This window comes from Malaclemys terrapin, chromosome 16 (assembly GCF_027887155.1).
Source record: "Malaclemys terrapin pileata isolate rMalTer1 chromosome 16, rMalTer1.hap1, whole genome shotgun sequence".
Taxonomy (NCBI): Eukaryota; Metazoa; Chordata; order Testudines; family Emydidae; genus Malaclemys; species Malaclemys terrapin.
Genome location: NC_071520.1, coordinates 9,463,707 through 9,477,126, shown reverse-complemented (window position 1 = coordinate 9,477,126; position 13,420 = coordinate 9,463,707). Strand labels below are relative to the sequence as shown.

General features: G+C 44.1%; 1 protein-coding gene across 2 annotated transcripts in view; it reads left to right on the top strand.

The window, feature by feature from the left end:
• TAOK3 (TAO kinase 3) overlaps positions 1-13,420 on the top strand; it is a 145,521-nt gene that overhangs the window by 103,016 nt on the left and 29,085 nt on the right. For both annotated transcript variants that reach the window (XM_054006660.1, XM_054006661.1), the window contains exons 12-13: positions 2,824-2,991; positions 7,421-7,627. In XM_054006660.1, the coding sequence (XP_053862635.1) occupies positions 2,824-2,991; positions 7,421-7,627 (375 nt within the window). The remainder of the gene's footprint in view (positions 1-2,823; positions 2,992-7,420; positions 7,628-13,420) is intronic.

Below are 13,420 nucleotides of genomic sequence, written 5' to 3'. Positions count from 1 at the left end.
CTGCCTCGATAAGGATGACTTCTTACCCTTCTATTTCATGCATGTACCTTGCAATCTAACTCTGGCCCTGATTCAGTAAGGTATTAAAACACCAGCTTAACTTTAAAGCATGCAATTAGTCCCATGTCTTGCACTGGGACTACTCATATAAGCTTAAAATAAAACATGTGTTTGAGTACTTGGCTGAATGGGCGCATTTGGCATGGATTAATGTTGGCACTTCCAGAATCAGTAACATGGTTTGAAATCCATTTTTTCTATTTTAAAAATTCTCTACAGTGAGATGAAAACGGTAATTTTATCTCCACCCACAATTAGCTGCAAGTTGACTTCATTCACTTGCCAGTGTTTACGTTATTTAAAAAAAAATTAAATTGGTGGGTCTGCCTATAAAGGAATAGAAATTATTCAGTTTTCTTCCCTGTGAAATGACCGTCAAAGCTTGAGTTATAGTAAAAGATACTTTGATACTGAAATGAATGGGCATTGCCGTTAATAAAACTCAAACGCACAATAGTTTTAATTTATTTAAAAATTTTAAAAATAAGCCTTTGGCATACAGATCTATATACAGATCATTAAAACAAGTTAATCTGATCCTCATGGCTCTTCTGGATATGAGACTCCTCTCTTGAGGAGTGCTTCAGCTTAGCATATCATGTATACCTGGCTTCATTTCGTTGAATGATTTGATTTATATTGCAAATAGAACAGATATGGGCCAGATCCTGAACCCAGGGTGGTGCTTATTACCGTGACTAATTCCATTAAAGTCAATAGGGCTCTTCAGAATACTTCACGCTCTCCCAGTAGTGAGTGTTTGCTGCATCAGGCCTTCTGGGTACAGAATTTTTTCCCCTTGCTTCATTGTCCGTGCCTGAAGAAATATATAGGATACACTTGTTCCTTAGAACACTTAACAATGTATCCTCCTGACTGTTTGGGGGAGGGGGCACATTCAAGAGGCATTTTAAGTTCTGTCCTAAGTAGGGATGGACTCTAGCTTGTGCTGAAGTGCTTTCCTGAACTGGGATCTATGTAAGGACCTGATCCTATTCCCATTGACTTACTGGGAGCGCGATAAAGCCCTTAGTCCTCCCGTTATTCCTGTTTATGAATCTGAAAGGTCTAGAGGGTAAATCTTTGCATGAGGTTTAGGCAGGAAATCTCCAGTAACAGGAGTAAGAATTCCTTCCTCCTGGAGTATCTGCTTATTTATGCACCTTATATGTTCATCTTTACTTAAACTGTATATAATCTGCAAATTGGCTGCTGTTTAAATTTGATTATGTTGCTCCTTGGGTTACCGTGTGTGTGTGTGTGTGTGTGTGTGTGTGTGTGTGTGTGTGTGTGTAAGAGAGAGAAAGAGAAGTGAGTGTGTCTGTGTGTGTGTGTACGTACACAGGGAGGAAGAACAGGAGTACTTGTGGCACCTTAGAGACTAACAAATTTATTAGAGCATAAGCTTTCGTGGACTACAGCCCACTTCTTCGGATGCATATAGAATGGAACATATAATGAGGAGATATATATACACACATACAGAGAGCATAAACAGGTGGGAGTTGTCTTACCAACTCTGAGAGGCCAATTAATTAAGAGAAAAGAAAAAAAAAACTTTTGAAGTGATAATCAAGCTAGCCGAGTACAGACAGTGTGATAAGAAGTGTGAGAATACTTACAAGGGGAGATAGAGTCAACGTTTGTAATGGCTCAGCCATTCCCAGTCCTTATTCAAACCGGAGTTGATTGTGTCTAGTTTGCATATCAATTCTAGCTCTGCTGAGCCATTACAAACGTTGACTCTATCTCCCCTTGTAAGTACTCTCACACTTCTTATCACACTGTCTGTACTCGGGCTAGCTTGATTATCACTTCAAAAGTTTTTTTTTTTTTCTCTTAATTAATTGGCCTCTCAGAGTTGGTAAGACAACTCCCACCTGTTTATGCTCTCTGTATGTGTGTATATATATCTCCTCATTATATGTTCCATTCTATATGCATCCGAAGAAGTGGGCTGTAGTCCACGAAAGCTTATGCTCTAATAAATTTGTTAGTCTCTAAGGTGCCACAAGTACTCCTGTTCTTCTTTTTGCGGATACAGACTAACATGGCTGTTACTCTGAAACTTGTACACAGGGAGGGAACAGGTCAGTTACTGTTTGTGTGACAGTATTTCACAGTGGCCCTGCCCAAGATTTAGGCCCTGTTGTGCTAGGCACAGGACAGATCCTGCCCCAAAAGGCACCTTGTTTAAACAAGCAAGACGGACCAAAAGCTAGGAGGGAAAATGGGCAGAGGGGATGAAGTGCCTTGCCCAAGGTCCCCTAGCAGGTCAGTGGCAGAGATGGGAATAGACCCCAGGTCTCCTGACATATAGTCTAATGCCCTACCCATTAGCCCTCCCGCTCTGAGTTGATCTCTGATTTGTGTGTGTGTGTGTATGTGTGTATATATATATATCTATAAATATTTGTCAAGTAGAACAGTGACCATATTTCTCCATATTCTGTGCTTGGCCGAGTCCTGCACTCCTGCCAATTTTATAACCGTTGAATGAAGCATTTCACCATCTGAATGCTGTACGTCAGGCTGCCGCATGGCTAGCTTGCTCACTTATGTTGATGTGGCTCATGTACAGTGCATCTAATCAGCGCTAAATTAATTTGGGGAGCTTTGGTACCTAACGGTGTGGAGGACGGGGGAAGAAATGTCATATCAGGTGATTTTTAAAGTAATAATTACAATGGCTCATGTTGTCTGGTAAAACATGTATGGTGCTGTGTCTGAGGCCACATATATCTTCTCTCGTTTCAAAATCAGCATGACTTTGTTCGCCGAGACCGGCCGCCCCGGGTCCTAATTGACCTAATACAAAGGACGAAAGATGCTGTACGCGAGCTGGATAACCTTCAGTACCGGAAAATGAAGAAAATCCTTTTCCAGGAGACGCGGAACGGGCCGCTGACGGAGTCTCTGGAGGAGGAGGAGGTACTGTTGTTTGTAATTACATCGACAGTGTCCAAAAGCCGGCTGGGTGCTTTCCGGGGCAAGTGGAATGCTGTGGTTGCTGCCCTGAGGAGTTCGCGCCGTGCGGCTGTAGATCGTTAGAGTGCCATGTGGTTCAGCAGAGATGGAGTGAGGACGGATAGGGGCGACAGCCCCAAGAGAAGGCAGTTACGTTAGGTTAGGCATATGCACACGTTGGTGTCTTGAGAGCTCAGTTTTGGACTTCTTTCAAAGGAAAAACTTTTTTCTTGAGAGCTCCAGAGAAGAAACTCCTTTTAAGGAGGATTTTGAAGGAGAAGATAGCGGCTTCGCAGGCAGGCCAGATCAGAGAGGGAATAGGCAAGGTTTTAATGTGGAGCAGTGAAGCTGCCTTGCCAAACAGGGATTCGGAGATACTTTGAGCGAGGGAAGTAAATTTTCCTAAATCCCCTAAACTGCAGTTGTGGGGCAGGTTTGTTCAGGTATTCTCTTACAGCTTGGCCTCTTAACTTGCTACGTGCTGTTAGATTAGACCTCCACCGCCGATCTCAGGGGCACAAGATTAAGTCCAAAGTGGGTTCCTAACAGCATTTGTTTGTGTGCACACTTTATAAATGGATGCCAAGAAAACTCTGTGAGGAATTAAATATATACATCTAAGTCATTGTCGTCATTAACATGAGGAGATTCTGCCTTTGGATTGTGCCTGTCCCACATCCCACTCACCTGGGACTGCCAAAATCTGGATGCGTTGAGCTTTCAGGCACACTACAAAGCTCACCTGTGGAGGGAATGGGATGAGGGTGGCATGGGGTTATTTTATTGGCATGATATAATTGTTGTTGAGCTGGATTTAATAATAATTGTGTGGACAGCAGGTTTAATGGGATTTTAGTGGTGGTGGTTTTAAATCCTGTAAAGGGTGCCAAGAGCTTGATATGGGAGCTGGTGGTGGAAGAGGAGACCAGCTGACCTCACTCAGTAGTGATCTCACCAGCTGGTTTAAAGAGCGTCAGTAATGGGTTTTGATCATCTGACAAAAAGAGAGTAGCTGCAATGGAGAGCTCTTTAGGGATGAAGAGCTGAAATTGGGAAGCCCAAAGGGAAAGTAGAGGAGAGCTGCGGGATCATGAAAGCCACCCCTTCCTGGGAAGGGAGTTCTACCAAGACATAGTCTCTCTCAGTGGCTTAAAATGTACAGCTGGGGTTTATGAAGGGTACAAATGAATGAACTTTCAAAAATGATGTGCTTTACCTTCAGTGACTGATGGCCTAGACCAGGGGTCGGCAATGTTCGGCTCGCCAGGCAAGCACCCTGGCGGGCCGGGCCAGTTTATTTACCTGCTGACGCGGCAGGTTCGGCAGATCGCGGCCCCCACTGGCCGCGGTTCGCTGTCCCGGGCCAATGGGAGCAGCGGGAAGCTGCGGCCAGCACATCCCTCACCCGCGCCGCTTCCCGCCGCCCCCATTGGCCCGGGACGGCGAACCGCGGTGAGTGGGTGCCGCGATCGGCCGAACCTGCCGCATCAGCAGGTGAATAAACTGGCCCAGCCCGCTAGGGTGCTTACCCTGGCCAGCCGCGTGCCAAACGTTGCCGATCCCTGGGCTAGACTCTTCTTTTCTAAATAAAGGAAGCCTGTTCAATAGCACCATCGCAACGTTTCTCCAATTGCTGAGACGTTTCTATCAATTAATTGGCCTATCACGAGCCGAAAATGAAATCGGATAAGCAGAGATGCTTTTTTTTAAAAGTTCTTTGATGCTAAAAAATGAAAACCACTGTTTGATACACAAAGCCAGGCATAAAATTAAAATCTGATTCAGTTCAAACCATCAGCTGTAAACAGCCCAATTAATCAGTTTGCAGTAATTGACACTAACTGTGCTTTAGAGAAGGAAACCAGTGATTTGTCAATTAATATTAAAGGAAGATTATTTAATGTCACTTGATATGAGCACATTTGGATAAACTAATATCTAATGGTTTGGTGCGTGGAAAACCTTTTCCATTGAGCCCCTTCATATTATGTGGCCTTGACTGTGTGTATCTTTTTCCTACAATGCAGCAGGCAGATGTGAAGGGGAGAGGTCAGAGTTCAGCAAACGGGGGTTAATTTTTTGGGCCAACTAGATCAGTTGTGCTATTTTGGGAGGAGGAAGTGTCTTGGGCTCAGAGGTGGGGGCGTCTGTGCTGAGATACAGGGTGGCACTTCTGAAGAAACACCTGCCTGTACTTCCAGTTGGAGCAGTGCAGCCAGGCTGTCTGCTGTGAAGGAGAATGGCAATTATGTAATGGTAGCAGCAGCAGCGCCAGCCACGCTAGGTAGAGCGGGGCAGGAATTTCCATTCTAACCCCCCTGTTGTCAGTCACTTAGAATATTCCAAAACTTTCAGACCGAAATTCCCAGGCTCTGTCTCTGCCCAGGAGTGTTCTCCTCCTCTTCCCCCGCTGGTGAAAGTCTGAACAAAATCATTTCAAGGACAGCAAGTAGGGTGTAAGGGGAGTACTTTCGCCATTGTAATGTAATGTAATAGCTCTAGCGCTGGGGTTAGAGTGCTGAAATGTATCATGATAATAGCCATCACCAAGAAGTGCCGTGGAGTATTCCAATAAAATTTGGTTTTTATATCACTGAATTACAGTCCACAGCACATGTTGCACTGAGTTTTCTCACTAAGCTTGTTCAGTGTGTCCCTAAGGGAGGCCATGTCGCACACGTATGCATGGCTAACTCAGCAGTACAGGATAAAAATTAGCAAGGATGTACAATGAGTGAAGCTCTGGCCTCAGGCACTGCTCATCTTGTTAGCAAAAGCTTCCTAGCTCCTAAAACCCACCCTCGAGGGGGAGGGAGGGAAGGGTTCCCTCCAACAGGCTTCCTAGGGAGTGCAGGAGATGTGTTCCCTATTGTGAACATCGCTGGGTATATATCCAATGAGTTCCACATCTTGGAGCTTTGAAACTTTTTTCTAAAGGAACTCCCATCCAAAACTATCAGGAGAAAGTTAAGGTTGCGTGTTTAGGCACTCAGGTCAGGAAGTGAGAAAGTTCAGGTTGTATGTGCAGCCTCAACGCTGTCCTTTGTGCACATGCATTCTGGAATTAAATACCCATGGAGTGTTTCTCAAATGCTGCGGTATAATATGCGGTTTCTTCTGCCGCTTTAGAGACGCATGTGTAACTTGGTGTACAATTGTTCTTTCTCGTACATGTGTATCACTGTCAAATGGGATTTTTTTAATTTGGTTTAGGGTAATAAAAAGCACCCATACACAAACTGAGAGCTCTGCCAATTACTTAACATTACAAAACTAAATACAAATTTCAGTCAGCTAGCCCTTCTACCAAACAGCAGCTCTTACTACAGATAACAGCCTATTAATTGACTAGTAAAGTCCCTCTCCCCAGCTCTCTTCAAAGGCCAGACCAAACAAGATGGCCCTGCAGTACGCACTGAATTTTGGCTAATCAGGGCTATTGTGGACCAGAGATTGGAGAGCATTCCAGAGCCCCAAGGCCCTTGTAGAGAATTATCTCCTCTGAGGATAACCCTTTGACTTAAATGACTTTATATAAATTCTCTTCTCTGTAAGCCAGTACAGGTCAGACTAGCCCATTATGGTTATCCAACTGATGCAAGCACACAGGAAGGAAAAATATTGCAGGATGCTACTTTTGTGTATTTAAGTTTGTAGAAAAAAGGGCATGTTCTATCGTGGTGTTTGAGAAATAATTGTGAGATCATGTAATTAAATGTATTGTAATGCTTTCACCCATTGTAGTACAGTCTCTTCTGCGGAGCAATTTAGCTGTTTAAAAGTACGCAGCACCTGCATAAGAGCTTAGGATACTCGATGTATCTTAATAGAAACTACAAGCATCATTTAAACTGACAGAATGTCATTTCTGTTTGGCCCGGACATCAAGGTTAAAACCCCCGCTCCTGGGAAAAGTGCCGTGGGATTCTTAAGGGATCACAAATAGTCGGGACCCCAGTTTTTACATCTCCGATACACAGCACCTCAGCTAATCGTGGCTGGAGCATTATTTCAGTACAGGCTCTGAGGGAAAAGTGCCCCTTTCTCAATCACTGGCACTACTTACAGCAGCACCTCAATGTTCCCTGGAGAGTTCCCAGTCAAACACTAATTGTGTCCAGCCCTGCTTCATTTGAGAGAGAACTGGCTTGCAGCCTCAGATGCTATGGCCGCAGAGGACAAAAGAGAAAACTGACTGAGAGCCTCTGGTAACCTTAGGGTGATATCTGGTTTGGCCTTTAGGAGGTGAACAGCAAGGAATTTAGGTGCTGGGAAATAGCGGCAGAGAACCTGTAACTGCAGGATTGCAGAGCAATGTTGGGCACTGCAGGAATATGCATTAGGCAGTTCATCTCCTGCAGTGTTTGTAACTCTGGTGCCCCTTGTTTTGCAGGACAGTGAGCATGGATCAAACCTGAATCGGAAGATGGACAGTCTGGGCAGCAACCATTCCATCCCGAGTATGTCTGTGAGCACGGGCAGTCAGAGCAGCAGTGTGAACAGCATGCAGGAGGTCATGGATGAGAGCAGCCCTGAACTGGTCATGATGCATAACGACGAGAGCACAATTAATTCCACATCCTCTGTGGTGCACAAGAAGGTATGTTCTCCGGGGCTCTCTGCAGCTTCATGCAGCGGTTCAGGTTCCTTAAGGCCCAATACAGCAACTTGCTGAGAGCAGGAGGTTCAGCAGACTCCTGTGGGATCAAGCTCTGTGTGTTGTTTCTCTTCTGGCTTTGAGCTTTGAAAATTAATCATAAAAAGCTGTTGGTGTGACGGCACTGTCGAATCCAGCCATCGAACAGGTAGGTTCTCTGCATGCTTCCTCACCCAGCTCTGCATGTGCCCCTTCATCCTTGCCTGCAACACCTCGTAGGGTTCCGATCCTCGTTCTCCTCTGAGCAGTTGTGCCACATTGTGTGTTGTGGTTTGAAGTGGCCTCATCTACTAAGGCACCACTTAGCAGTCACAGTTTGTGACCAAAGTCTGAGTTGTACTTGGATCCTTCCCCTGGACAGGAGCATTGCACACTGAAGCACTCCTGCGAGGTAAGTTTTAAAGCAAAATTCCACTCCGCACTGCTCTTTGAGTCTCTCTTTCACGGATTATCTGTTCTGCTTATTAAAGTGGCAGCTTCAGAGGTGAAGTCATCTGGATACAGGCCAGGCACTAGCCCTGCACTCACCATTCAGAATTAACTTTTACATAACCCGAGTAGTGTCCGCAAATGATGGACAGTCAAATCGAGGTGGTTGCTGTAACTGATTTTACAAAGAGTTTTAAAGTATATATAGTGGTGGTCTGCAGCTAGAGAAGCTAACATCCCACTGTACAGTGCTACAATAGAAGTGTGAATTTCTCAGTGGCATGATAACCGCAAAGCCTAGTTTTACCATTTAAATGCTTATTCTTCTAAACAAGCTTGTCTAAAAAAAAAAAAAAAAACTGCAGTTTGTCATTGAAAATGACAACGCCTGCAATGTCAGACTTTTCTCATGTGCTCTCAACTGTACCTTCAAGCAATAAATTACCAGATACGTATATTTATAAAGGTACTGATAGGGAAGTAGCATAATTTAGTTCTAGTTTTAAAGAGTACTCCCGGATTTACCCTCTGAAATATGCTGGAAACCCCACCTTCAGCGTTAGTCCTTTTTAAGGAAACAGTGGTGAAGTGTGAAACACCAGTTCACATATTCCCCCTAATGGAGAGAAGAAGAGAGGCTTTATGCTGTCCCTGATCATAGCTGGAGCTGCTTCTCCTTCTATGTAGGTTTCAGAAATTAAATATTTTTATTCTTTCTTGTTACGTATTTGCATGTAGTGCCCAGATATACAAGATACACTTTGAGGGGGATGATGTGGATGTTTGTTTTCATAAGTTACAATGATTTTACTGGCTTGTAAATGTCACTACAGCTCATGAAAATAAAATGTGTGCAGCTCCTATCAGACATGAATTGCATTTATTTTAAACAAATGGAGTAGCTCTTCATTTTAAGAATAAACTTTCATTTTGTGGTAATTTTACAATACTTCCTGTGTATAAATACAGGATGATTGGTAGGGTTATGGTCTAGTTTTTCAGGATTTGTATACAGCTGTCAGTGTCTGGTGCTGAGTGTCTTCCATCTCAAGTAATGCCAATGAGAGTTTGGTGCCTAACTCCTTAGACCTTTTGCAAATTCCCACCGTACCTCTTGGCTTACATGCAGTGTTGATGCAGTGCTCATGACTGAAGACATGTATATTACTGATGGCACGGCTATGACAGGTATACTTGTCGGCCGGGAGAATAAGCTATTAAAACATCACAGGCTGGCAAAATTACATAAGGATACTAATGTTTTAAAGGAATCCAGCTTAAAATATTATAAACCTGTCAATCTCTTCTCGCACACATTCCGCTTAAAAGTTTATAATAATTCAGTGGTGTCATGAAAACTACAGGTTCCATCATGCAGTTCTCCTTCCTGGTCTGAGAGGCCAGTCTGGATAGGAGCTGCAACTGATTCCATTTTCTGCAAATTAGAGGCAGGCCTTGGGTTCTTGGCAAGACACCAATGAAGTCCTTGGTTGAGCAAAGTTTGGATGCCCCTGGCAAAGATTCTAAGCGTCACAGCTGTTACTAGCTATTTTGAATTCTAAGTGAAGCATAAGAAGCAGGCCAAACCCCTTGCACTGGCATGTTCATCTCTATTAGACAGCCGTAGATTTTTAAAAATAAAGAAATGGAGCATGCTTTCTGGCCAAAAATAAATGAAATGACCTTGTGTTTCTCATCTAGCTACTCTTGGGATTTGTGGGTAGTTCGCTCATGCCATCCTACGTTTGTGAACATCATTAAGCTCTGCAGTGAGAAGGTGTGTCCAAAACCCTTTCTAGGCACGTAATCTCTGACAGAGAATTAAAGCCGTGGCTGTCAGTAGCATCTAAGCTTGTGTTTAGAATAAAGGCCCCTTGAGCTCATGTGCTAAAAGTCCAGCAGAGCAAGACTGAGTTCGTAGATGGGAGTGTAGGGGAAGGCTGCCCCTCTCTAGGCAGGGTGGGTAGTTTTAATATCCACTCTGAGCCAGTTGTCACAGCTGGTACCAACAGAACCCAGGACACACAAACGGGCGAGAGTGACAGGCAGCCGCACGCCTTCCACCGCCTCCCTTTTCTGAATCGCATTGCAGCTGTAGGACCTCCTGAGGGAGCAGTCTGCTGGTCCAGTGACCAACACCACATTTCTTAAAAGAAGCCCAGGTGTCTGTCATGTCTCCATCCAGCTCCCACAAGCTACCTGGGAGTTTTTTCCTTCCCAGTGTTTGCATCTCTGTATGCTGTGTTAATCTAGCTAGTGTAATGGAGAGGCATCTCACTAATTTACTAGCTGAAACGTGGATCAGTCTCTCTTTAGAGAGAGTTGGGTAACTACTTCTGTAGCCAAAGATCATGTTACTTATGGATATACATTCCCCAGGTCATCTCCCTTTGGAAGTGGAGTCAGTCATTCACTCAGGTTACGGATTGCAGGCAAAATGACATCTTAAGTGCAGACCAAACAGTTGTATCTTGAAGGGGGAAAAAAATTGTGCCAGGTGCACTCTGAATTCGCCATATGCTTCTAAAGCCACATGACCCAGGAACAACAAAGCCCAAATGCCATCAGTGAAGGTATCCTAAAGCAAAGTAAGGATGAAGATCTGTGTCTTTGGAGGACAGAATGTTGTTTCCTTGCTTATGGCATCCAGATACTACTTTGCTGTGTGCATTAGAAATGCCAAGTGTTGATTTGTCCATCCTGCATAACCATTTGCATGGTACCCCAGAGATGCTCTCTGCTACTCGTTTGGACTCCTGAATAATTCTAGCCGGGGATGGCATTTGAGAATTGCCTTCTTAGGGTTTAATCAGCAGTTACAGTTGCCTTTATTTTATAGGGAGGAATAAATGCTGGTGCCATCGTAAGCATAAAGCACCGAAACCCATTGCAGTAATGGAGCAGGAAGCATGACTATGTTCCAAATGCCGCTTTCACCATAAAACATGTTGACTGTGGCGGTAACTCTTCACAGCCAGACAGAGCATACAGTGTGTCCCTTTCGGCATTAGCTGCAAGGGGACGTTTTTGGTGTATTCATATTTACCAGGGTGCTGTTCTGCAGCATATCAGCGCCCTTCCTTTTCGGCTCACACACATCATAGATGACTTATTGTCAACCGCTCCATCAAACTGATGCTGCAATCATGTGTCTTGTGGTGTCTTGGTAGACATTGTCCTAGCTAAATATGTCAAGTGACAGGACTTGGAGCACCTCCTTGGGAGACTAGATCACAATATTTCAGCTAGATTGGGTGTAATGAGGACAGCATTTTTACTACAAATAAAGGCGGTGTCTTTTTTTTTTTTTTAAGTATCACATTCCACATTGTTGTTTTTGTTCAGCCACAATGCAGAGCTGCTGCTGGTGTGCTGCTACCAACACTAAGCACTTAGTGTTTCGTCATAATATTATTTCTCTGGTGAAATCTTTAGGATGTCAGATTGCAAATAAATACTCGTTTGTATAAAACATTTTTAAAACAAGGGTTCTGAAAGGAGAACATTAATTGTTAAGCTCCACAAACAAAGTCGACTCCTCTTTTCTCTGCCCAATGTCCTGTTGCAACTTAACTACAAATGAAAACAAAATACGTTGTATAGACATGACTCCTCGCCGCTCCATGATGCGTAAGTGGCATCCTGGCTGGATCTAGTGATGGTGGGGATACTAGGTGCGCAGCCAGTCTATGGGGAGTGGATGGGATATATAGGGGTATGTTGCCCTACAGGCTGAAGTTTCTGATTTACCCCTAGAGAACGAGTAAGATCTGATGGGATTTTCCTTCCGGTTGGGAAGGGTGAGTGGGACTTTTGGAGCCTCTGGGCTGCGTGTGGAGAGTAAGATGTGATTCTGTACTTGCCCGCCTGCCTTGAACGATTGCAAGCATTCGTATCCAAAAGGGCTCTTGTTGAAAGTGACCCTATCTGCAGGTTGTTGATACATCCAATGTGTTGTGCTCAGCTGATCGTTTTATTCCTCCCCCCTTTGAATTCTGGGAAATGGAGGAGGTTGTCACAGCTTGGTTGTACATTCCCTTTAGGGTCCTACCCATGGTTAGTTCAGCAGCACTCCCCTTCATATTTGTGTCTAGAAGGCTGGCAGTTCTCGGGGTCTATTGGATACTGTTGTCCAGGTAGCATCTGTCCTCTTGACCTGTCTGAGAGGAATTTGCTTGCTGTGCTACTGCTTGTTACCCCTAGCATCAGTCAAGATACAAAATGTCGGTGAATGCTCTTTTGAAAAGGAAAGCTTGGGAATTTAGCTTCTTGCTGATCAAATGTGATCAGCGTTGATGCAGTTTTTCTACGTATATGAATTTCTCCCATCAAATTTCTCAGCTAAGATCATGGAGACTTTTCTCTAATGTTGTCACCTTGATTCTTCGCACTTACATATGCCTGCTTCACCTTTCACAGAATTGCATGGGAAACCATGATTTTATGTACTGAAACAGTTAAGGCAAGCTGTGGGTCTGCTCATGTTCCCATCAGAATCAAAGGCAAAATTCTCATTGACTTCAGTGTGAACAGGCTCAAACCATATATACTTAATATGTTGAGTTCACCTTTGTTTCATATATAACTTGCTCATCCCCAGTTATTGCTGGCTTCTGCTCGGCAGATATTTTGAGCATGTGTGCGAAGGTTGTGTTTCAGAAGTGTGTTCTGGTCCATGCAGCTGTGAATAATGCTCTTGGGCATGAGTCCATTTAAAAAAAAAAAAAGACCCGATTAAGCTAATTCTCGTGTGTGGTCATGAAAAAACTTGATCAGACTATGTGGTCAGAGCAGTGAGGGGGATATTGTTCGCACAATATACTCAGTAATCTGAGTGCTGTGAATATGGAGATGTCCTCAGAATGTTGCACTAGTGTAGTGGGTTAGCCTTTAAAGATTGTTTTTCAATGAGCAGAGAGGAGGAAGGATGGTCTTGGATTGATAGCACTGGACTGGGACTCTGGCATTCAGTTCCTTACTCTGCCAGTGGGAACTTGGGCAAGTCACTTCACCTCTCAGTGCTGCAGATTCCCATCTATAAAGTGGTGATGATAGTACCTTACTGCCTCATAGGTGTGCTGTGTGAATAGTCATCATTGCATAAAAGGTGCTCAGATGCCTGTTTGAACCCAGTTATGTGCCTTATGCTGTCCAGGTCAACAAAATGTAGGCCTGGATAGACCCAGATCCAAACTTTGGAGTGTTTGGATCCAATGGTCTGGTTGTAGAGGTTGGCCTGAGATTCCAAGTTTGGCTCCTAACATCTTCAAAGACCCATACAAGGGGGCTTGGAACCAAGTTCCAGAT